The 24,998-nt window shown below is 35.8% G+C and overlaps 2 protein-coding genes across 4 annotated transcripts; both read right to left on the bottom strand.

The window, feature by feature from the left end:
* Nucleotides 1-1,384: 1,384 nt before the first annotated feature.
* LOC103706059 (integrin-linked protein kinase 1-like) lies at nucleotides 1,385-12,757 on the bottom strand. Its single transcript, XM_008790029.4, has 13 exons — nucleotides 11,859-12,757; nucleotides 11,588-11,662; nucleotides 11,385-11,489; nucleotides 10,360-10,445; nucleotides 9,833-9,953; nucleotides 9,433-9,512; nucleotides 8,581-8,643; nucleotides 8,354-8,472; nucleotides 7,550-7,635; nucleotides 5,210-5,334; nucleotides 3,655-3,786; nucleotides 1,921-1,976; nucleotides 1,385-1,740 (listed from the first exon to the last, which is right to left on the bottom strand). The coding sequence occupies exons 1-12, from the start codon at nucleotides 12,282-12,284 to the stop codon at nucleotides 1,970-1,972; spliced, it is 1,425 nt and encodes a 474-aa protein (XP_008788251.1). The 5' UTR covers nucleotides 12,285-12,757; the 3' UTR covers nucleotides 1,385-1,740; nucleotides 1,921-1,969.
* A 4,773-nt stretch (nucleotides 12,758-17,530) lies between these two features.
* Nucleotides 17,531-23,310, bottom strand: LOC103706061 (probably inactive leucine-rich repeat receptor-like protein kinase At5g48380). 3 transcript variants are annotated; one of them, XR_603906.4, is made up of 4 exons: nucleotides 23,151-23,308; nucleotides 20,193-21,131; nucleotides 18,847-20,075; nucleotides 17,531-17,821 (listed from the first exon to the last, which is right to left on the bottom strand). XR_603906.4 is itself a non-coding variant. In XM_017842520.3 (4 exons), exons 3-4 carry the CDS (start codon nucleotides 21,024-21,026, stop codon nucleotides 19,077-19,079), a joined length of 1,833 nt encoding a protein of 610 aa, XP_017698009.2. In that variant the 5' UTR covers nucleotides 21,027-21,131; nucleotides 22,624-22,722; nucleotides 23,151-23,310; the 3' UTR covers nucleotides 18,710-19,076. The 3 variants fall into 3 exon arrangements, 2 of the variants coding, with proteins under 2 accessions (XP_017698009.2, XP_008788252.2); XM_017842520.3 differs by lacking the exon at nucleotides 17,531-17,821 and adding an exon at nucleotides 22,624-22,722 and having other exon boundaries at nucleotides 18,710-20,075; nucleotides 23,151-23,310; XM_008790030.4 differs by lacking the exon at nucleotides 17,531-17,821 and having other exon boundaries at nucleotides 18,710-20,075.
* Nucleotides 23,311-24,998: the final 1,688 nt, after the last annotated feature.

The following is a 24,998-nucleotide window of genomic DNA, read 5'->3' as shown; positions in this document are numbered from 1 at the left end:
TATTTAAATTTTATTCTGCCAAAGTTAGTTAAAAAAATAAAATATCTTCTATTTAATTGATTTTCAAAAATATTTTTCTATTGAATTGATTTTCTGTTTCTAATTCAAATTACTCAAATGCATAGAGAAATACAACTATTTCGATTTCTATTTCCATCCATTCCGATTTCTATTTAGATTCTAGTTGTGAACCAAACGCACCCTCGATTTGGATTGGTGGATGACAAAAAATGATTCGATCAACAATTTTTTTGGTATATAAGGGCGTTCATTAATTCATTTGGTGAAGTCATAGGAGTTTGTGTGTCAATTATCTAATTTTAAATTCTAACTTTATCAAAATTTATGATTTCGAAATCAAGTTTTCTCTCTTTTTTTTTTTTTCTTCATACATAGATGCATACTTACATAAAGAAGCATCCACGTTCATGCAAACAACATTGAGTCCACTAGACCTCGATCTAGGGCATATTTGATTAATCATTAGTTTTGCAAATAACCCTTACAACCATCTAGTTCAATTTGGATGCGGGGAATAGCCGCTTAGCTCAAACAAATGTTCTAACTTAGCTCAAACTAAACCACAATCATTCTGGCCTTTATCAGGATATTTTTTAGCTCATTTCGGTTTGGCATTTATCTTGCAACATGTTCATGCAAGGCCTGATCCCTAGTCTGTGTTGCATTAAGGTTCTTGTGAAGGGAGATTCCATTGCACGTATAAGGAGATGTAGCATTTGTACAACAACTTGGCTGCCACATATAGATTTCTGAGCACCTCGAACAACCAAGTTCAATGGTAAGCAGTAAAATATGTTGCAAGAACATGGTCATGCAGGGCTTAGTATCCACTACTCTTGCTGCATCTCAAAGTTCTTATGCAAGGCACTTTATATGCTAAGTATGGGCAAATGCAGTACTTGTAGGGCCAATGAGGAGAGGAGATCAGCAGTGCAAATAGAAATTTCTAGGCATATCAGAACACCTAGTTCCATGCTAAGCTCTACTTAGGTCTTGTTCCATGAATTCATGGTGCAGTACTTATTTCCTTTTATTCTTTTTTTTTCCATGTGTGTGAACACACATACAAATGATGGTAAACCTAGAAAGAGAACAATACAATAAAATTATTTGGAGGATGTTTTAGGTTCATATCTTGCGGAGGTGCTCTCAAATATCATTAACAGGTACCCTGATTTTGGAGGCATCTGTAATGCAACATGCATGGTTTGGAGGCTTTGTCATACCATGGCAATCTTAATGTCCAAAGATCAGGTCAGGGCTTTGTGCAAAACATAGCAAAGGTGTCTAACTTTTAAGGCTTGATAATCTAAAAGGCAAAAAAAAAATTGAAAAAGAAAAAGATTTTCTGAGAACTTTGGTATATAAAAAAGGAAAAAACCAATTTATTTTCCAGTCATGGTGTCAAAATTCACAATCATTTTCCTGCTTCAACTTAATGCCACTCAGAACCCAATACTGGTGCGGTCTAGTCTAATATGCTGTCACTGTTCGATTCATTGTAATTATTCAGAAAGATTCATACATTTAAGTCCCTGCCAGTGTCCGAAATATGTGGGAGGCTGCATGAATTTTTATGCAGGACTCTAGATCTGCTATGCATGTTTCCCCACAAAAGCTCTCGTTCACCTGCCCATATTGCATCGCTAGTATCCTGCAAAGGGATGCAAGTACAATACAAGGTCTGGCAGATCTGAGACTCCGACAAGAGTGAGGGTCCTGCATACGCGTTTTGATCATTAGCTGCAGTTTTGCAATATATAATAAGGATATAGGAAACACAAAGTGATAGTTTATTTAAAAACTTTAGAAATTAATAATGGAAATGTTCGAGTCCCTTAACAACAAGAATACATCATAATTTTCAAGCATATGTTGTTGAAAGAAGCCTATTCTTACATATAGTACGACAACATCTTGTAGCACACAATGAGCCCATCACTTCTCACTATTTCCTGAAAAGCATCAGAAAAAGTCGCCCAGATCAATAGAAGAGATTGGCAAAAAGAACAACTTAAAATTCAAATTGTTCAAAAAAGTGAAAAAAATATAAAGAGATGGAGTAGAAAAAATAGGCATGAATCAAATGGATCTGGAAGTTATGCATGATTTGTAAAAGAAGAGACAGAAATTCTAGACAGATAGCAGGACCGGAGAGTTTTGTATTAGATAAAAGACCTGTTTCGATTCAAAAAACAAATCGACATCAACCCTTGATGACAAGTTCATTATGCAGTTTCGTATTAGATAAAAGACCTGTTTCAATTCTAAAAACAAATTGCCAGTGACCCTTGATGACAAGTTCATTATGCATGTATGATGCAACAGAGAACCAATATGTACTCCACCCAATTTACATATGAAATTTTCCAAGTTAAATAAAAAAGAAGAAGAAACTTACACACGAATGAAGCAGGACAGAACTTTTTAGTTGACAAGAATTTACAAAGAGTTAGCACATGGATGGAGATTTTTATCAAACCTATTTATTAGAAAACAAAAGGAAAATTCAAGCACTTCTCCGCGTATTCAGATAGACAGTTTCTGGATTAATAGAGAATGGCAAGGTTAGAATTGCTTAGGGAATGTATTCTTAATTAACAAAAGGAAAAGGAAAAGAATAATTTCTAGGGGAATGCGGTAGCAAGAATGCTATATTATGACTGCATTAAGTACCAATAATGTACATTAACAAAATAAAAAAACTCACAAAAAAATATTTTTAAAGTAAACAATTGTTATACTACAATTACAAGCAGAACTTGGAACTTATGCAGCAATATGAAAAGAACAGGGAGCTTTAGCCATTTCAAAAAAATTTCTTGAAGGAATTAACACTAAGCTACAAAAAGAATTCTCTGATGCAGTATAGTAACAAAATAAATCACCAAACAGCTACACAATATAAAAGATGATAACAAGATGCGATACATGTGATTCTTAAATTAGCTAAGAGTTAGATCAATTGGTCAAACAGTAGTAGGTGTGAAAAGACCAAAACTTTGACAGCATTAAAAAGTAAAATTGTTTATCAGTAGCAGCAACAGATGGTTATGATTTGGCAAAATGATCAGAAGTTAAGCAGCAATTAGGTTCCTTGGCAGTTAGGGGGGATCACTGCCGCCAATTTTAGAATCCAATCAATAAAACATGGATGTTGTAATTACTTTAGACAAGGTTCTTTTCTGACTGAACTTTTTATCTTTCATTTTTTGGATGTATTAAAAGGACTACTATGGTCACACACACACACATATGTGGTCATAACATTTATTTTAACAAGATGGCCTGACATGACTAGTTGATTTCACATCTCAACTACCAAAATGTTGATCTAAAAAAAGACATTCATTGTTTGGTAGACAGCTTAATAGAAAGTAGTTTGCTGGAAAGTGTCTTCATAACCATTTACAGTCCAAGTAGTTTGCTGGAAAGTGTCTTCAAAACCATGTTGATACTTGTTCATAGAAAATCTAATGATGATCGGATTCTTAAAATGAATCAAAATAAATCTCGTTGACTGCAGATAAATGTTCTATCTTAAGAATGCCTTTGCATTTCACACATGAATGAATGCTAATGACTTGACACTCGCAAAATTGCTTGTGGATAATAGGGTAAAAGTGTGCATACCAAGGAAGCCTAAAGGTGTCCTTCCACCGTCCCTGTTTGGCACAAGTGGCATATGTTTTGTCCAATCGAACAATTATCTCAGAAAATGTGGGCCTCACTGCAGTGTTAGAATCCCAGCACTCTTCAATCAACCTGCACATGGAGTAATTCTTGTAGGCATTCTTGATATATTGTAAGAAAAAAAATGGATTGTCGATGGTGGCACATACATTTGTATCACAAGTCTCAACAACAAAATAGTTTGTGAAAATGAATGGAAAATATGGATATGATGAAAGTGGAAAATATATCAGCCTTTTTTTTCCTTCTTTTCTTTAAGATACATATCAAACTATAGACACCAAAAAATTGATGCATGTGTACTCCAACCATATATTAAGACAGAAGGATATATAGGAAGAGCTATCAAAAGTAATATGTTACAACATAAAAAAGTGTTGTGCAACATACTCAAAAAAATATTCATTTATTTTCCTGAGGATATGCACATAGTTGTAGTGTACGTTGCAAAATAGAACGGTCTGAATTGTAATTAATAATAATAAAAAAAAGCTTCAGGATGGACTGAGTTGATGGACCAACAATTGTTGATCTTCTTTTTAAAAAAAACTGTATTTGGTACCTCATAGTTGATATTTTTTCTGTTGCAAGATAGACTCATCTAACGGATACCATTTTGAACATTGTTATACCTAAACTACCTCTATACTTGGTTCAGAACCCAAATCTCTGTGGTCAACCATCAAAAGTATTATAACTCATAATAAACATGAGCGATGTGGCTAACAGAGATATCCTGCAATTGTAATTGCAAAGAACTCCATGGCACTTTAAATCCCAGTTTGTATTTCATCATTCCATGCCAACAGCTCTTTTATTAATGAATCGAATTGCCTTGTGTTGAAACAATGGGTGCCATGTCTCTAAATAGAAGATTCCCCCTCCTTCACTTTATCATCAAGGTGCAGAACTCAATTGGAGTCTGACTTGGTACTTTCTATATAAAAGAAAACGAAATCCACGTGGCACCCCTTGCTTAAGGTTCCATTCCTCAGAATCTGCATCTGAGAGGGGGTGCTGAGGAATAGTCCCACATTGGAAGCGGCAGGGATCTTTAAGTACTCATGGGCCTGTCCACCTATCAACTCGAGTTTTGGGGTTGGACTTCATCACTCACAAAGGTCCTCGGCAGAGATCTAAAATCCAATGTTGTAAATTTTGAGCATGTGTTCCAGTAAATGATTTAGCTCCTAGGGCATCATCTGAATACATTCAAGTTACAAGATTTCATACCAAGATGAGAAAGACACAAAGAAGACAGGTGCACATGATGTCTCCTACACTAGATCTAACACATGATGCATAATAAATGATAAATTAATGTAAATAAATGCAGTATACAACAGTTGAAATCAACCTCTACAATATTGTATGATAACTAATGTTAAATTGTTCCTTGCATGGTAATTCTTTTTGCCAAAAAAAAAATTGTTCCATGCATGAAGAAAGATTAACAACTTCAAGTTAGGCTCATAGAATTTATTTACAAACTTACTCCTTAAAATCTGAAGGATAACTTTTTGCTTTGTTCTTTAATGATGGTCTCTTTCCTTCTAAGCAAAGTATTTTAGCCGCCTCCTCAGGGGCCTTCAGGTGGAAGGCTGGTGCTCCTTCAATCATCTGAACCCAATTGAAAATGCAGAACAAACATAAGAGTAGACTAAAAAAAACTTATATTCTGCTTCATAATTATCTGCGAAATATATATGACGGGAAACATGAATTACTAATAGGTCTCTCTTAAAACACAAATAATGGTAAATGTAACAAGAAGAACAAGTTTTCCTTCTATGCTCTATACAAAAGGCACTGATCAAACCAAATCCTTTCCTGAATATCCATACTAATCACAAATATAACCATTACATTCTATCCCATTGACTTGTAGAGTTTAAAAAAAAAAATCTTAATTTCTTCACATCCAACTCCAACACGATGAGGTTCAAAGAAAGCATTGTCATGAGATCAAAATGGACCTGTGCAATAGATCTGGCTTTTGCAATAGGTACTAATGCTAGAGCATTCCTTGGAGCTTGCTATGATGGACATATCATAGAACACATCATTTCATGGCCATAAAAAATTCACCAAAACAAGGTCTAAGGAAATCTTTATTCAGTTGAATAAATTCTATATAAAGCTTAATGTTTAAATTTCATTTAGTACCCCAATCCATCAATTCATTCCAAAGCACCATGTCGAGACAACATAGGAAATGAGATTTCTCACTTCCTATGGTATTTGCTTAAGCTGTATGCTATACATAAAAATAACGAGAAACTTGCCGAGCTGTTTTATGTGAATAAACTTATACATAAACTATGAACAGAATTATATCAAATCCAATATGTAAAAAAAAGGGGCCCAAAAGCGTGATTATGAACTTCAATCAACAGCTAAACAATATAAAAACATAAACGAGGACCTTTTTCAAACATAAATTTATTAAAGATCATTCAAATCATAGAAGTCTGTAAGTGCAGTATTTTGTAGAAACAACATTGTCCTTGCTTTTTGTTTTTCATCCTCATCATAGATGATCATTATTAACCTAATAAGAGCCCTGCTGGAAAAGTTTCTGATAACAAACATGAGAATCCTATACTTAATGAGCAGCTTAGAAAGCAAGAGATAACTCTAAAATTGTATTGAAATCTATCTTTCCTTCAAGGATAGGAAACATTTCATGCTAGCTTATCAAAGTTACTAACAAGCTTTATACATACCCAAATAAGTGAGTTGCTTTCTTGATAAATGCAAAGGAGCAGGCGACTCAAAAGAATATAAAGGTAATCAATGCAAAGAAACATGCTACTCGAAAGAATACGAAGCTAAAACTGTGATTTTACTGCTCAATGGTAAAGAATGTGAATTATACTGTGCAGTTCTTTGTCATGTACTAGCATCGGAAATTGTGCAAGCCACTGAAAAATAGACTAAGAAACCAAAATTTTTGCAGCAAGAAGAACATTTCAATGGAGCATTGATGTGTAGAAGTTGGAGGATATGCAAGAAATGAGTGTCATCATCTGTCTCTCTCTGGCCAAGGAAATATTTTGATGTGGATTAATAGAGACTGAAAGAGAATCTAAATGGAGGTAAAAGGAAGCAAGAAGTGGTGGAAACAAATATACACTAGGAAGAAGCCTCCTTGAGATGAAAAAGATTTAAGTAGGGTCCACAGGGAGAAACAACAAAATCTTGTTGGTGATAGACATTAGAACACTATGTTCAGATGCACATTTCACGTTGTTTATGAAGGGTCACAATTTTCCTTGTAGAGATAAACACTATAGATATTCAAGTTACTAAAGCGGAATAATTCTTGACCAGACCTTGAGCCTAGAGAGAGAGTAAGGGGAAAGAGCCAAAAAGGTACGAAGCAATAGGGAATGCATGAAGTCTATTCAATCTGACTTCAGATTTCATCTTTAAGTTATTTCTCTTCTTGTTGTGATGTCCACAAAGTATGGTCAAATTTGACAAAAGCAAATGATTTGGTGAAAAAATTTAGAGACTCTCCACAATCATTCTGACTTGGAAAAAATTCCAATTAGGTTTTTAGAAGAGACCAAAAAAGGACTGTTATACATCAATCACAGCCAGCAGCACAATTTATTATGCAGGAAAGAAAGTTTACTTCAGGTACCGATTCTCGTACATAACCTAATTAACTTGTATCTATTTAATATTAAGTTTTTACATTATTGATACATATATCATAAGGTATATACTAGCTTTTAATGAAGAAAGCTACATGCAAGGATTACAAGAATACTGCTGCAAGGAGGGAAATGCTGGAACATTAACTGAAACCAGAAAAATTATGACAAACCTCATAAACAACGAGACCAAAAGAGTACACATCTACACTTCTGTCAAATATTTCATCTTTGTAGACCTCCGGTGCCATGTATAAATCTAGAATGAAGAAAGAATGATCAATACTGAACTGAGAGTCAAAGTATGTAGTATAATACAATCAAAATACACTATAAATTTTAGTCAATAATTCAAACCATGTCCATAATACCATCAGTATACAATGCATGTTTGTTTAGTGAGAAGATTATGTGATAGGGAGGTTACTATTAAAAATTGAGATGTGCAAAGACAGGTGGGGAGCCATGCTGAAAAGTATGACCCTTGGTAATTCATATTCTTAGTTAACTTATTTGAGTTTCACTGAGCTCATGCAAAAAAATGAAAATCTAAGAAACCTTGAGCAGCAGTTAAGAATTTTACTTAATAGTAACCTTGTAAACATTTATGGTAAGGTAGACAGTTCTAGATGATCTAGGATTTTGGACTCTATTAATCACAGGATGGTAAGGTAGACAGTTCTAGATGTCAATCTTTCGTGGGTTATTTAGGATACAATGTATAAGAGCCATGGGCACAGTTAACAAGAAAATTGCTACACATTCTAAGAGGAGAAGCCTAAGAGATGATATTAGATGGGATTTCAGGAACAATTAGTACCTTAGAGAAACATAGGTTGGCAATTTATCGAGAATATACTCTTCTAGTCATTATTATTAGTTTAATATTAGGTAACAAATAATCTGTACTTTTGAAAGGAATAATTATATTTTAATATACAATTTGGTAATTTGGAACCACAAATGATGGGACTTACTTGAAATGTCAATTTCTGTTGGATGTGCCAATTTTGCTTTATCGGGGCAAATTTTTGATAGCTTGATCAAACCAAAGCCTGCCACCTTCAACTGGCCCCCACTATCCAGCAAGATATTTCTGGCACCTTACCAAAATTTCAAATAGTAAAGTACAATCCATAATCCATTGAGTATAAATAAGCTTCAATTTTTATATTAGGATGGGCTGCTCATCGAGTCATCTTACTTTGGCTTTAAATCACAATGAATAATTGGATCTGGTTTGCACTGATGAAGATAATTCATGCCCCTGAATACAAAAGAACAACCACTATTTTAGAAGGATCCTTCAAATTATTGAAAGTGGAAAAGTGCATATATATTTAGATATACAGGTTGTAGTACTAACAATTGATGCTAGCCATAACCATCAAGCCTTATTGCAATTTCTTAGGAGATTTTCTATACCCTAGCCCTAGACAATTATCATAATTTTGTTCAACACCATCAAGTAACGGCACATTTGTGACAGGGGATGCCTCATTTAACCCTTGCCTGTTTCTCACAACAATAAGACAGCTTCTTTCTCGCACAAGCTGTCAGCCATCCATCATCATCATCTCACTTGAGGTGATTGCCGCACTAAATATGATGTGCCCATACACCAGAGTTGGTACCTTGAACTTCAAATGTGAATGAAATACCAAAATGTGAATGCGACAGGCATATAGTGGCATAGAAATGATTGGAAGTCATTGGAAGCTCAAGTCAGGTGGTTTTCAACATTGTCATATGCACGCATCCCAACAAGGACAACCAACTCAATTCGGTGAAGTATCAATCAGATGGAAGTTATACTTCATATCTTGAGCAAAACACTTCATATCTTGAGCAAAACTCGAGGTTTAATAGTGTAAGAGGGAATCAGTGTCGTAGAAAATCAAAGAACGTTTCTCAACATTCATTCTTTTCAAATAGATGAATAGAACAGAGGCAAAAAAATTTAAATGGAAACCAACCATATACAGAAAAAATCCTGGCAGCTTAGCATCAGCTTAATTTTTAGTATTTAGTAATTTAAAAGTATACAATGACATGCCTGGCAATATCAAGGGCAAATCTAAGAACTTTATGAGGCTGCAAACGTCCTTTCTTTTGAAGATAGCTTCCCAGATCACCCTGAGTTCAGCCAATAGCAAAATGTCCAGAGGTCATAATTCCATATCTTAATAAAAAGTTAAAAACTATCTTATCAAATAACATTTAAGAAAATAGATAGGTCAATAACATTAATTCTGCATGTTGAAAAGTTTAAGGTGTGAAACAGAACAACAACTCATTCATATCATAAAAAGTTCAACATTCAAAAGGATATACAGGACACAACAATATTAGACTTTCGAGAATCCAAAACAAAGTCGTAATGACAAAGACCCTTAAGGAATAAATACATTGCATGTTCCATATTACAAATTGGAAGGAGAAATATTGAAACATACTCTTGGATGATACTCTGAAACAATCATCATGGGTATGTTTTGGGTAACAGCTCCCACAAACTGAACCACATTAGGATGCCTCACCTTTTCCAGCAGAGTTAACTCATCTTTGAAAGCACTCCTGCACAAACAGGCATTCGGAGAATGTAAAAGCTTCAGAGTGGAAATCATTACCGAAATTAGAGCTAATTTTTAGGTCTGTAAAGGGCAGTAGTGTAGCATGAACACCATAAAGGAAATCCTCCTTCCGTTGTCCAGACACTATGTGGGTGGTGCATACTAAAATGATGTTATTATAACTTTTAAAGCTATCATGCATCAACCTAAATCCTTCATGCACATCTAAACAGTCAATATGGAATCTGGCAACATGACTGCTTCAAGGCAAAAAAGGGTGACCAGTGCAAAGGTTGACGTCCAACATCACGATTTCCAACTAGAAGAAATATCTAGGAATCCACCACCTACAGTTTCATGCAGCAAAGGATTGCATTTAAACCACGGAAAATAACAGGGTTAGTAAGTACACGCAATCAGGATCTGCATAGCTTTCTCTGTCAAGTATCTTCACAGAAACCTTGGTCCCGTTCCATTTAGCAACTTGGTATGTCCCCTGTATAAGTTAAAAAAAATAAAAAAGACATTTATTAGAAGGAAAATGTTTTCAAGAATCAGTGCATAAAGTTATATGCGGGAAATTACTGAAGAAAATAATGCAGCTTATACTGCGGGACAGGATCAGCTGGTACGAAGTAGGACCGATAAATTTTGGATAATATGGGTGAGCTAGGATTTTCACCACTTGTTAGATTTTTTTTCTTTGATGAACTTTTGCGATTTGATACTCAGGAAGGTCATAGTCCAACTTAGTATGTAAAACATCCATTATGATGTTGAGAAGACCAAGAGTGCAGCATCAATAAGATTCTATTAAGAGATTTTATAAGCTTGCATGAATTCTAGGAGGAAACTGATTCTTCCAATTTAAGAGCCCCCATATTACTATATATTGGCTCCATGGTAAGAGAGGAAGTATAAAATATACGAGGATAAAATAAATTGATCTAAAAGTCGCTATTGCATGCAAAAGAATTGACTGAAAATAGCATTTTGACAAACTAAAGATGCTTGTTCCCTCAAAAAAGACAAACTAAAGATGTTTGAATCTTAAAATGTTTTGTTAAGATGGTGTCAGCTATGCTGCAAGTACTTCTTTCAAATCCATCTTGACATGAGAGAGACTATAATAGACCTTACGGTCTTTACCTACAACTGAAGAACTTATAAAGATTGACATGGCTTAGTACACACAATAAATGTAACCCCTAGTCATTACATGCGAAATGTATCCCATGTGTTCGTGATTGGTTATACGAATCTGGATTGTCCATCACTCTACCTAGATCCATGTTCTCCATTATATACTACCAGGACAGCTAAAGTTTGGTTCTTTTATAATTATATTATACATACCTTAAAAACATCAAGACAGAATACGAACTGCTGCATAATTTTAACATAACATTCATGGATAAATAACAGAGGAACGTGCCTTTAGGACCTCTTCACCTCGGCGAAATTGAAGCTCTCCTGGGTTCAGTTCATATTCTGGAACTTCTCGGGGATTCGAAACAGTCATGGGAGTCCTCCTAGTTTTCTGAAGAGGAATGATGAATGGCATATTAAGAAGAATTAAGACAAGGAAATTGACCTTACTCAAGAAAGAAGAGTACTCCAAAAGGAATTGAGTAATACTGGAACTTTGGCTCCTCTTTCTTTCAAAATATTGTAGACCTCAACATTGCCATAGAACTTTGCATCAGCAGCAGCCTGCCAGGCAATAGACAAGGCATTAGGAAATATATATTATATATGTATGATAGAGTCAATTTAAATAATGGTTAGGTTAAATTTCGTTGCAGCTAAGATCTTGCTATCTGAAAGATCAAATTTTTACCATCAAGACATGACCAAACTACATTAACACAAGCAGGACGACAAAGATCTGGAAAGAAGAAATCATCACCGTGCTCCCCCAACGATCCCTGGCATCGATGTTAGCCCTCCAGCTCAGCAACAACTTGACAACATCGACATGACCCTCGCAGGCTGCTATATGAAGCGCCGTCCTCCCATCCAGATCGATGCTGTTCACATCAACACCATCCTTCAGGAGTTGGCCGACCCCTTTCACATCTCCCTGGCAGGCCATGAACAGCAGCTGCATCGTAGAGTCGAGATTATCCGGCACCGTGAGCTCCTCCCTGACCTGGCTCCGGCTCCAGCCGTTGGGGTCAAGAGATGACTGCCGTCCAAAGGTGAACCGGATCACATTGCCGAGGCGCGGATCAAATGACAGGTTCCGGTGGAAGCTCAACCTCCCGCTCTTCCTCAACGACCCGGTTGAGAACTGCCGCAAAATCCCCCTCTTCTGCTGCGCCGCCTTTTCCATCTCCTCCCGATCAAAATCTAAAAACTCAAATCTCAAATCAAGCCCTAACTTTAGAACTTTATCCAATTCGTCAATATTGAGTGCACGAAAGCATCCATCTCGAGACAAGGACCAAATCTTTCAGCAAGAAACAACATGAAACCGATGGAATTGGACCCTCTCTTTTTTTTTGCCTCATGCAAGGAGATCGGGAGGGATTTGAGATAAGACGCCGGGTTCTGAAGGAAATCGGGGTTGGGATAGGCGATTAGGAACTCGAGATGGAGCCCCAGAAACCCCGATTCCGATCAGAAACCAGGAGGAGGAGGGCAGGGATGGAGACGAGAAATGGGATTGGCTTGGAGAAGGATCGAGGCCCGTGGGATTTGGGGAAAAAAAGGGGAGAGAGGGGGATATGAGGGGAAGAAAAGGAGGCGAGGAAAGAGGGGAGGGAATGGAGGGGAAGGAGCGGGGAGAAGGATTCCACCCTCCTTTTCCGGAGAGCGTGGAGAGGAGGAGAGTCCTCTCGTTTGGTTTGGTTTGCTTCCTATTTATTTATGGGCTTGGGAGGCAAGAAGGGAGGGGCGCGGTGGAACAGCGCGTTAAACGTTTGAAAAAAAGCCGGTAACCAACGTTCGAAATCGTGGAGGAATGAGGAAACAGGGGACGCGCGCATAGAAGTTTCTATACGGGTTCTGAATATATGTAGGAAAGTTTCAAAAAATGAAAGAAAGAGAAACCCATTTCTGCTTCTTCTTTTTTTTTTGGTGCAAAAAGGATCCAGTTTGAATTTATTTTCCTAGGGCAACGCATCATTTCCCTCATGATTATTTAAGGATATGATGATCTAATAAAATTAAACATGAAGCATTTGAAATATTTAATAATAATAAATATATATATTTTTTTTTGGTGAGAAGAAAAGCAAGGCCGATACTTTTTTTTTTTTTTTACAAAACTCTCTTCTATTTAGGTAGCACCTCAAGCTATATGTAACAAAAAAAAAAGTCTATTATAAATAAATAGATAATATGTATTTATAAGAGAGGGATGGTTTCAACATCATATCCTATTGGATATTCTTATTGTGAAGAGGAATAAATTTTTCATTCAATTTTCAATAGTAGGCATATGTCTAGCTTTAAGATATCTTTTAGTTGATAACCTACTCTCTATTATGGTAGGTTATCAATCTACCCATTTTTCATTAGACAAAAAATATCCTTACTTTTTAAAACTTTTAAGGGTACTTTATGTCTTTTTACAATCTCACATTTACTCACCCTCTTAACCCCTCCAATTAATGCTCTCTCCCTCTCTCTCTCTCTCATACATATACATATACATATGCATACATACATACATACATACACATACATACATACATACACATACATACATACATACATACATACATACACACATATACATACATACATAGACATACATACATACATATACATACATGCATACATGCATACATACACACACCGGAGAGAGAGAGAGGGAGAGAACATTAATTGGGGGTTGAGAGGGTGAGTTAATGTGAGATTGTAAAAAGACATAAAGCACCCTTAAAAGTTACAAAAAATAATGGTATTTTTTGTCCAATGAAAAATGGGTAGATTGATAACCTACCATATCAGAGAGTAGGTTATCAATCCCCTATATATATATATATATATATATATATATATATATATATATATATATATATATATATATATATATATATATATATATATTAGAGTAGGATGGGCTAATTTATACTTTTTTTACTGCACGCTCAGTCCAATTTGAGGATTGACTCTGACTGGAATTGAACTCTTACCACATCCAAATGGCAAGGGATGATAAAATCCATCCAAGCACTTAGTGATATTGAATTTTTATATAACACAATTGCATAAAACTATAGTTTGAAAAATATAAATAAACTAATCATATTATTGAAAAGAGAGTATGTGAATGTGTTATGTGCTTGCTTGGAGATAAAAAGGAAGCATAGGCCCATATTGGTGTTTGACCTAATCAAATAACAATGTGTTCGCCAATTCAATGAATGTGCAACCTCACAAGCAAAGGTGCACTCAATTCAAAGGATTTATTGACTATATCAAAGCTTGTCACGTCACAAAAGCTTGCTATAGATATGCCAAAAATCATGTAAGCTTACTTTATTATAAGCAACCAAATCTAGTGGTCTCTCTCTCTCTGCTGGCTTCCACAAAATGGTAATGCTTTATTGTATAGTCCTGGCATATGCCTTCCAAAAATTAGGAAACTGCAAGCTTCTAAATAATCAATATAACTCCCCTTGCAAGGAATGCTACTTTAATCAAGGTTTCTTGCTTGGATGCAAAATTTAATTCAATGAGTAATATTCTATTGAAGTATAAGAATTCTCTATGCTCATCATTCAGCCTAACCTATATCAATTATTGATTGTTGCCAGCGATATTCTAACTTATGATGTTCAAACAAGAAAACATTTCTAAATAATCAATATAACTCCCCTTACTAGGAATCCTACTTCAATCAAGGTTTCTTGCTTGGATGCAAAATTTAATTAAATGGGTAATATTCTATTGAAGTATAAGAATTCTCTATGCCCATCATTCAGCCTAACCTATATCAATTATTGATTGTCGCCAGTGATATTCGAACTTATGATGTTCAAACAAGAAAACATAAGCAGGAATGCATCAAGCAAATGTAGTAGCAATCATGTAAAACGACTCGTAGATTAGTTGCAGTTTTTCAACAAAGACCATCTTGAAAGTTTATCACTATAAGGGGCCGGATATGGCTATTTCCAGGAGTTGATTGAAAAAGATTTGTATTTGTTTTAAAGCGTAGTGGTATAAATTCTTTGATACAAATTAGTCTCCTCTTGGTTTCAAACTTGAGGCCATGTCCAACAAACTAAGATGTCATAAATAAAGAACTTTAAAATGCTTCTGGTAATCAAAACATTTTTTTCCTCCTGATACAACTGGAATTGGCAATGAACACAAAGGTTATAAAGTAACATAAACAATCAAATTTGTTTGGATACGTATGGGATTGGCTAGTCCTTTTTCGTTTTTTTTTCTCTTTTAAGAAAATTGAGAAAATGTTAGGATAGATCAAGGCATTAGCTAAAAATATTTGATTGTTTTGTGGCTTATCCATAGGTCCACAAGAATTGGTACCTAAATCTTAATTAGTTAAAGACTTATCATGAAAGCTAGGAGCCAATTAATATTTTCTTCTACATATTTTAAGTTAATGCAATTCTAGAGCAATTCTTTCGAGTTTCGTCCAAATCTAAATAGATTATTTTATAAGGTTGGAAAACAATGGGGGAATTTAGACATTAATGGAGCTAGTGGAACATTGATTCCTCCTTTTTCTTACAAAAAAGGGGGGGAAAAGGGAAGTTGGACATTGAATACCCCATTAGTTTGTATCTATGATATCTTGATATCCCATACGTGTATGATTGCTATAAGTGTTTGATTTGATTTAACTCAATGAGAAACAAGGAGGAAACAACGAGGCCATTAATCCCATGTTTTTAAACTTTTCTTCAAAGAAAACATAATTTTTTAACTTTTACCATCATCTTTTAAGTAGTAAATAGTATCCCAGTTCCTATCCATACATATTTATTGGTCACCAAATCAGTCATCATATTAATACAACCGTATGTTCTCCGAAATACCAGTTCAATTGCATCTGGCGTCCTCAATAAGATTACTGCTTTCATATCATAGAACACCATGAGCAACCTAACCGAATTGTTTACCTCATTTAGTGAGGAATCATGGTCATAATAGTGAGAAATTATTTACATACCGATACACTTGTATATGTATCAATTACTCATATAAATGAGCAAGTATTGAAAAAAAAAAAAAAAACAAGTGAACTGTTATTTAATAATCATAGGTGAGGATTAGCTACTATCTTTCTAGAATAGCTATCCTGGAAACAAATTATGCCGACGAGAATTGGCCTCATTCACGCGGTGATGTTGACCGGTGGGACCATGTTGACCTGTAGCAATCTTGGGCGGAGACTTTGTCGTAGACTTTTTTTTTCCTTAAAAAAAAAAAAAAGGCACACTTACTTTTCAATGCCCTCTCATTAGACAAGAGATTTTTAAGCCCGTTTTAAAGGTCGGCATATAAAATTTAGATCGTTGGAGAAAAGAAATTCATGATCCCAAAATTTTAGAGATAATATAAATTATTTATTATATTATCAAAATTTTAAAGATCTCGTAGCGTCTCTCTCTCAATATATATATATATATGTGTGTGTGTGTGTGTGTGTGTGGGGCTCATCAAAGGTGCACGATTTTATCAACAGATAATTTAAGCTCGACATCTAAACACAACTAAAAGATGACGACTTGCATATTACCATTGGAATACCAGATAAGATGATTCCCTGTTCATGATTAAGTACAACCATCCAAAATTTATTATCTCGATACTGGACTCCATACTAGTGTCATCAAACACTGTATCGGTACGGTATAGAATTTTTTTCGATGTACCAAATATCTGTATGGTACATCACGTACCATTCAATTCCAACCGATACGGCAAAACGTGTAACTACCTAAATGTAGTGGTATCATCAGCATCTTTTTTTTCTCTCTGTTTTTTTTTTTTGATTGAATACACCATCTATTCAAGAATATGGAGCTAAGGTTCCCAATTGCTGAGATATTCACCATGGACGATATCAAAGATGGATGGTGGTTTAGTGCATCTCAATCCAGATAAAAAATGGAAAAATTTTTAAATGGATTGAGATATTCTGAGTTCTAAGCTGTATAAGACTCGAGATATCATCTCAGCCGGTATAATTATATAAGGTTGGAGCAATGCTAAAGTTCCCTTTGTCACATGGAGAAAGGAGATTTGTGCAACCTGATACTTAGGGGGTGGTTGAATGATGAATCACTAAGATAGCAGTCTTATAAACTTTCCATGTGTATTAATAGACACCCCAAAGTATTTTCCTTAAGATTAACTGCTACTTTTAGATATTGATTTTTTTTTAATATTTATTCAAAGATTTCAGTCTTTGGTCACCGAGGCACATAACTCTTGTTGTTATTTGCTAGAGTTGGTCATTGCAGTAATTTGCTAGACTTGGTAATCATTCTAACACTTTGTTTCTGGAACAAAGGGAGAAGAAATCCACCCAAGCTTGTTTTAGGATTTTCCTTTGAGACATTGGAAACCATTTTTCATATAGACTACCAAAAGAAAGGGAAAGGGAGAGAAACACAGTTTTTTTCATATTTGGAACAAAACTAAATATGCTTTAAGAGTGCTTTGTCTACACCCTTACTGCAAGTCCCTAGATGCACAAGTGAGTCTCATAAATCTCTTTATAATATATTAATATTTCAAATAGCACCTGCAAAGTTCCCCACATTTTACTGCTGGATATCAAGCTTTAATTGTGACAGATAAGATCATGTCATGCAATTTCAATGTTGAAATTTGCCGAAGAAAGTTGAAACTCTCGCAATCAAAGTGTCAGCTGTTCTTTATCTACATAGGCATCAAGACTTATGTTAAAAGATTTGAGAAACTTCCAGGAGCCAAACATAAAACATAAGCAATCTCAGTACAATGATAAGCAATCATCTGGATGAATAAAATCAGCAACAAGGCAATAAATAGCCATTTCTAATGTGAGCAGGTTACGTATGAGGTTAATTTAGCCAAATTTGAATAAAATATGAGATATTCATCCAAAAGAGAAGACAGAAAAAAGCAACTAGTAAAGTTACTGTTACAAGCCAAATGAAAAACAGTGTTTCTGCAGTTTAAAATCACTCTCTGGGATTAATTTAGCCAAATCTAAAACTTTCATATTCACTCAAAAGGAAGGAAAGAAAAGGCAACTAGTTATGTAATTGGAACAAGTCAAATAAACAACAGTGATTCAACCTCTAAAGTTTAAGATCACTATCTTGTTCCTGCTTTAAGGGTCATTCATTTATGTGTCAGTAATTTTGAATTTAGTTATCGAACCAATTACGCTTGTGAGGCATTTTCTAACAGAGCAGGCGGCCAGCAATTGGGAGGAAAAGTTTAGGACAATACCAAAGAAGAACTAAATTGAACTGATGTGGTCCCATGATAAAACAAAGAACGGTGCAGGAGATGCGACATCCCATATTTGCCATGGTTGTGATTATTAAGAAGTAAAATTTCAGTTCAGGTCTGCATTATTCCATGCAAAACATTTAATGTAAAATTTCAACTGTCAACTTCCTTCACGCAGAAGGAGAAGAAAAAAAACTAGAGATTAAAAACCAAACATTTTGGATTCGAATACAAAATCAACCTGTACCCCTGTAGCTTATGGAGCTCATTTCAACGGAATAAACATGCTAATTATTACGTATGCTTCTTGGTGAACTTGGAAAGATAGACCTGAAGGTGATATGATGTCTTCGCCACAAAAAGGCAAGTAAAATACTAGAATCACTGTCTAATTGATAGTGTATACATTATTTTAGAAAACTAAAATTTCACCTAAAATATGCAGCATGGCAATCTACATATACCTGATATACAAAAGACAGCCAGTGGGCAGTACATATAGATCTCTCCATCTATGATAATTTGATCTAAGCTGCTTTGCTCCTTTCAGCAAAACAATTACGAGACTCGAGCACGTGCTATGCATGTGCAAGGCAGGTAAAAGTGTATCTCATGAATAGAAAAAGGGGGTTGTAGCACAAGAATTCATAAAACTAGTGATAATTTGCTTTTCTTCTGCATTCAGCCAACTGTCTCACTGTGCCACAATAAGTTCATCCAGGTAATCAGCATCAGTACTCTCAGGTTGCAGCATTATTTCATCATCAGCAGTAAAGTGATATCTTTCCCCGATAGCTCTTAGGAGCTGGTATACTTCAAACATAGTTGGCCTCTCCTTAGGATCTGACAGAACACAAGAACATGCAACCTTCAAAAACTGGAGGAGCTCCCTGTCATAATCCTTTCCTATTAAGGACTTATCAATGGCATCCTGAAGAAAAGAACTGTTTGAAAGATACGTAATCCACTCCGCCAAGCTGCCTTTGAAGCTTTCTGGAGCTTTAGACACCTGAGTTGGTCTTTCACCAGTAACCAGCTCAAGTAGAACTGTTCCAAAACTGTAAACATCGCCCTTTGGAGTTGCCACCAGAGTGCGTGCATATTCAGGGGCCACATACCCCAAGTCACCAAACTCACCATTGACGAAAGTGCTAAGATGGGTATCAACTGGATTCATAAGCCTTGCAAGTCCAAAGTCAGATATCTTAGGTTCATAATCTTCATCCAGAAGGATGCATTTGGAGCTTATGTTACGATGAAGGATGCGGGGGTTGCAACTATGGTGAAGCCATGCTAGACCTCTTGCTGCCCCAATACTGATTCTTAGCCTCAGTGGCCATTCCATTAATTTCTCCTCGCCATCCACCTGATGTAATTGATCAAAAAGGGTCCCCCTGGGCATGTGTTTGTATACTAACAACCTCTCCTTCTTAGCAACACAATAGCCCAGAAGAGGAACCAAGTTGCGATGCCTTACATTTCCTAATGTTGCCATCTCTGAGGTGAACTGTGATTCAGAATGTTGGGAATCCTGTAGCCTTTTGACAGCAAGATAAGAGCCATCAGAAAGCATCGCCTTGTACATAGTTCCCGTTCTCCCTGTACCAATGATGTTCTCTTTGCTAAAATCATTGGTTGCTTTCATGAGATCGCTCAACTTCATTTTTGAAATGGACTCCTCGAACATAGAAACCTGGATATAAGAATTCATTGTAAGTCTATATGGACCTTAAATAAGATAAAAAGAATATAGTACTTAAGGTGTCATTAAAGATTTAAATTAAGAGGACATGAAATATAGTCAGCTTGCCTTGATGCCTTTGGCTCCCTTTATGCTCTTCACCCACTTGTTTTCATCAGCATCCTTTTCCTTTTTCTTGATAGGCACGTTACGCAAACAATAGAATAGAATAACTCCCACAATTATGATGGTAAATAGCACACCACCAATGGCTGCTCCTATGATGACTGCAGTATGGCTTTTCTTTGGAGGTCCCTTGCAATTATCCAAGGGTTTCCCACAAAGCCCTTTATTGTTTGCGAAGTTTATAGCATCGAAGGAATTCTTAAATGAAGGAATTGGTCCTGTCAACAAATTGTCAGCCACACTGAATGTCGTCAATCGATCAAGACGGCTCAGTTGCCAAGGGATCTGTCCAGACAGTCGGTTGTGTTGAAGATTGAGGATATTAAGGTAGGTACAATTTGACAGGTTCACTGGAATTTCACCTGAGAAACTGTTATAGGAGAGATCAAGAGAAGTTACATACGGCAGCTTTTTTGAGATATCAGCTGGAATGGGTCCAGAAAAGTTGTTGCTTGAGAGATCCAGTCCAGTCAAACTCGTACAATACTCAAGGCCTGACGGGAATTGTCCTTGAAGACCCATGTTGGAGAGATGCAGATTAAGGACCCTGCTTTCATCAGGATGCCAGCAATCTACGCCATTAAATTTGCACATGAAGCCCTCAGTCAAGTTATCAAATTTCCACGAATATGTCAGCATGTTGTTGGGGTCTTTCAATGATTGTTGTAATGTTTTCAGGCATTTAATATCAGTTTCAGTACCATAACATATATTACCCAGCCATAACCAGAGAAGGGTTTGAAGAAGAATAGCGACAGCTATACTTTCCATGGCCATAAACAATAAGTAACAAACTAGGCACGTCTGCTGAACACAGATACTAGGCAACCGACGAAGCTATATAATGGACAAGCATTATTGCTCTCCAGGTTCCAGTTGTACCTGCACAAAATATGAACCAAGTTTTTTAAAAAAATGGATTTTATCATGCTAAATAAGAAATATATTATAATAACTACAGATTCTAAACCCAACAAGCAAAAGGCAGCCAAGTAATTTAATATATTCCGCCTTGAATGTTAAAAATATTAGTAAGTAGATGCGGGTTCAGGAAAGCAGACATTTAAAAACTTCGTAGGAAGGAAGTGCTTAGGAAGCAGGTGTACGTACGAGTTCTTGGAGAGTTCCAAAGAGGGTTTATCCCCCTATCTAGAAGGTTTCTCCTAGTAAGGTTCAAAGGCCAGGAAGTTCCGAAGAGTAAAGACAACCATATGGAAGTTCAACAGGTGAGACGGCGAAAGAAGAACTTTGGCCATATGTCCTCAATTTTCATGCCATAACATAGTAAAGACATGACACAGAGATCACAATGTAAAACATGTCACTACCAAGAGCTAGAACTCAGTCTAACAGCTAAAAATAGAGAAAACAGTTATAGGGACAGGAAGTATTTAGTTACTCATACACAACCTCAAAGATTATACGTCACATGTAGAATGAGCAAGCAAAACAAATCTGATGATACATTTGTCTGCTTGAAGAAGAAGAAGCAGCAGTGAAACCTAATTCAACTTTTACCTGAGCATTAGATGAACCATACACATGCTTGATAGAAAAATTAAGAAGCAAGTTAGAATCACAAAAGATCCAACCACACAGAATAATTGACTCACATATTAATATTCACTGACCATATTCAACTCTAGCGCCACCACCCATCAAAAACACCAATATCTGACTTATTCAGAACGGAAAGAATGAATCCAAAAAAGACGAGCAATTTACATGCACAGTCTGCACAACAGAAGAAGTACACTATGCAGAATATAGAAACTGTTCGATTCCAGACCGTACAACCCAAGAACTCGGCCCAACAGGCTCCAATCCTAGAAAAGTTATTTTGTCACCAGAACTTAAAGGATTGGAGGAGAAGGCATATTTGGAAAAACCAATGGAAAAAAGAAATCTGCTGCTTCCTTGTAATCAGCATAAAAGATCTGTACGCCAGAAAGAATATTTGGCCCTGACTGTCGACCTATTGAACTCTCTTATCCAACACTTCCAACCCAGTGAAACTCAAAACCAAATTCCAGCAAGATCCAAAGCCACTGATTCAGGAAGCTAAAAGTTCAACCAAGGAGATAAAAAAATAGACCTGATAAAGTAACATAAAAGTAAACAACTAGAGCACTAAGGTGCAATTTTAAACCCACAAAACCTTAATGACTAGAAACCCAATTTTAAACCCATCAGATCCAACTATACCAATCACATAAGTTACCAATATATAAACAGAAAAACCAAATAATCATAGAATTAACCTCAGAAAACACCAATCACTTCCACCATCAAATCACAGCAACTTGTATGCACAATTATCTAAAGAAAAAAAAAACAGATCATTTCCAGCAGACAGACCACCATAAGAAATTACCATTTATGATCCAAAAAAACGCATGTTATTGAGTAATCAACCTCAGAAGACCTTTCACTTCCACCATCAAAACTCAGCAAGTTCAATCCAGAATTATTACTAATAACAACAACAAGAAGAATTAGAACATTTCATACATGACAAACAAGGCGTACAAAAAGAGGATAACTGAACTGCGATCCTAATGGAAGAAAACATAAAATTCAATATTCAAAATAAAATTTCTTTTGGCCCCATAGTTCCCCCATCAAACCCACCATATGAAAAGCCGAACCTTTACCAAAAAAATTGGTGGAGAAAAACATTGAAGAACACCACCGAGATCTCTAAATTCACAAAACTCCATCACTAGAGAGGCCAAATTCAGCAGCACAACTAAACTCCAAGCACACCCCCCGGAAGAAAGATCAAAGATGCCAACTTGATCCAAACTAGCAAGAAGATTCCAGTAACAACCTACTCACAGACTAAAAGAGTAGCTTAAATTCTTGAAAAAATGACATAAAAATCGCAACCTGGTCACTCACCAGAGACGGCCATGGCTCGTAGAAGAGCGGAAAGGAGTCCGACCGACGAAATCCAGTCCAAACCCTTAAAAAAAACAAAAAAGTGGGAGGAGAGAAGGGGTTGCCCTGAATGGGAACGCGGAAATCAGCAACGACCCGAGGGTGGAAGACTTCTCAGGATAGAAAAAGAAGGGGTGGAGTCGTTTGGAAGACTCAGCCAACCCCACCACCAATAGCAACAGTTTGTTGCCCTTTCCCCCCAAAGTTAAAAGTCACAAAATGCTATATATATTTCTACCCAAAAAAATATATATATACTTTTCCTCCCCTTCCCCCAAAACCTCGTATATTATTATTGCTAAAATAAATGATTCTTACAGCTCTAGTATTGATACATTTAAAAAAGTTAAAATATAGTATATCTCAGAATGCACTAGACAGCTCACTCTTCTCAACCCAAATAGTGTTTTCAGAGTAGTTGGCGTTTGTTATTGTTTGAACTTTGAATTATTAGTGACGTTGTGGGTTTGTTCCTTATTATTGTCTCTCCAAATGCTAGTTATCTCAATACACATATCTATATTTTATTTTATAAAATTCATAGGGCATGTTCTATTTTTATTTGGTGAAATTTAGAAAAATTTCTTCCAAATACCTAATCTATGCTTCTTCTTTTTGGATTCTAAACTTTGTACTATAGTAAAAATATATTGAGGCTTTAAATAAGAATCAAAAAAAATATTTATTTTACTTTTATATTTGCCAAAAATATTGCTTAGCGTATCAAGCATCGATCCCGAACAAGGACTAAACATAATTTTAATAGGTGGAGTTGTTTATTTAGCTTTTAACACTTGTACCATCCTTGATGATTCCACAAAAATCTAGTTTAGATGCATATCGAGGCACCATTTAAGGCACACAGAATATTTTTTATTACGAATTTAAGTTTATGTTTTCTTTAGTAAAAAAAATCATTTGAGATTATATTGGAGCATTTCGTGGTAATTTTGTATAAAAATTACTCAATTATCAAATTCATAAAAAGTGCCTTTTTATTTGGCAAGAATGACTCGATTGGAATGAGTAGATCCTATTAGATTAATTTATCCTTTTTATAGGCTAGGAGGGGTTAGTCCCCACTTTTTCCATCCCATTTCCACTCCTCCTGCACAAACTGACACGGAACTGAACTATCTATAAGAAAAGTATTCAAGTCTTTTGCTCCATTGCCAATATCTATGTATTAATCAAACTAAATGGTCTTCATTTTCAAGACTTGAAGCAGTAGCCCAGTAAAGTCTTTTTTCTTTTTTTGTTTAAGCAACTAAAAGGAATTGTTTTTGCCAAAAAATATCCTTAAAAAAAGAAAATAAAGAAGATTATTTTTGTAATATCAAATATATGTGTATTAATTGAGTTTGATGCATGTTTGCATTTGAAAAATGCCTCATTTTTTTGTCAATATTAAAATAAAGTAGTTTATTCTAAAATCCTTTAAACAAGAGAACATAAAGGTTCAAGTCTGGACCATTATAACTTGTTTCCATCTGGTTTTGATATTAATTATTTGTAATATAATAGTGCTGAAATAAGAATGGGTCCAGTGTCCCTGGATTCTAGTCAATGTAGAAAAGTTGTCCTTCTCCTTGCCCATGAGTCGGTCCTCCCAACACGTTATCTAGGGACAACTTTTGCCAAGACCCGAGAGCAGCATTCTCTACAAATGGATGATCGCCACGTACCCCTATTTCGCATCTCCTTTTCGGCCATTCCTGAGTGCCGACTAACGTGACCAAATTTTTTTCGGGAACCCTGCACCCGTACTCTCTTTTCGAGGGTGAGACACGTGGGACCCAGCAAGAGATG

The sequence above is a fragment of the Phoenix dactylifera genome, chromosome 1, assembly GCF_009389715.1.
Source record: "Phoenix dactylifera cultivar Barhee BC4 chromosome 1, palm_55x_up_171113_PBpolish2nd_filt_p, whole genome shotgun sequence".
NCBI classification, from domain to species: domain Eukaryota; kingdom Viridiplantae; phylum Streptophyta; class Magnoliopsida; order Arecales; family Arecaceae; genus Phoenix; species Phoenix dactylifera.
This window is presented reverse-complemented; position numbering and strand designations above follow the sequence as displayed.

Coding starts and splice junctions, on each gene's coding strand:
- LOC103706059 (XM_008790029.4), bottom strand. CDS start 12,284: ATGGAAAAGGCGGCGCAGCAGAAGAGGGGGATTTTGCGGCAGTTCTCA. Junction 10,446..11,384: donor GAGGTGAAGAGGTCCTAAAG/GCACGTTCCTCT, acceptor TAACTTATACAG/GGGACATACCAAGTTGCTAA. Junction 9,513..9,832: donor TTTCAGAGTATCATCCAAGA/GTATGTTTCAAT, acceptor GGCTGAACTCAG/GGTGATCTGGGAAGCTATCT.
- LOC103706061 (XM_017842520.3), bottom strand. CDS start 21,026: ATGGCCATGGAAAGTATAGCTGTCGCTATTCTTCTTCAAACCCTTCTC. Junction 20,076..20,192: donor AGGGAGCCAAAGGCATCAAG/GCAAGCTGACTA, acceptor TCTTATATCCAG/GTTTCTATGTTCGAGGAGTC.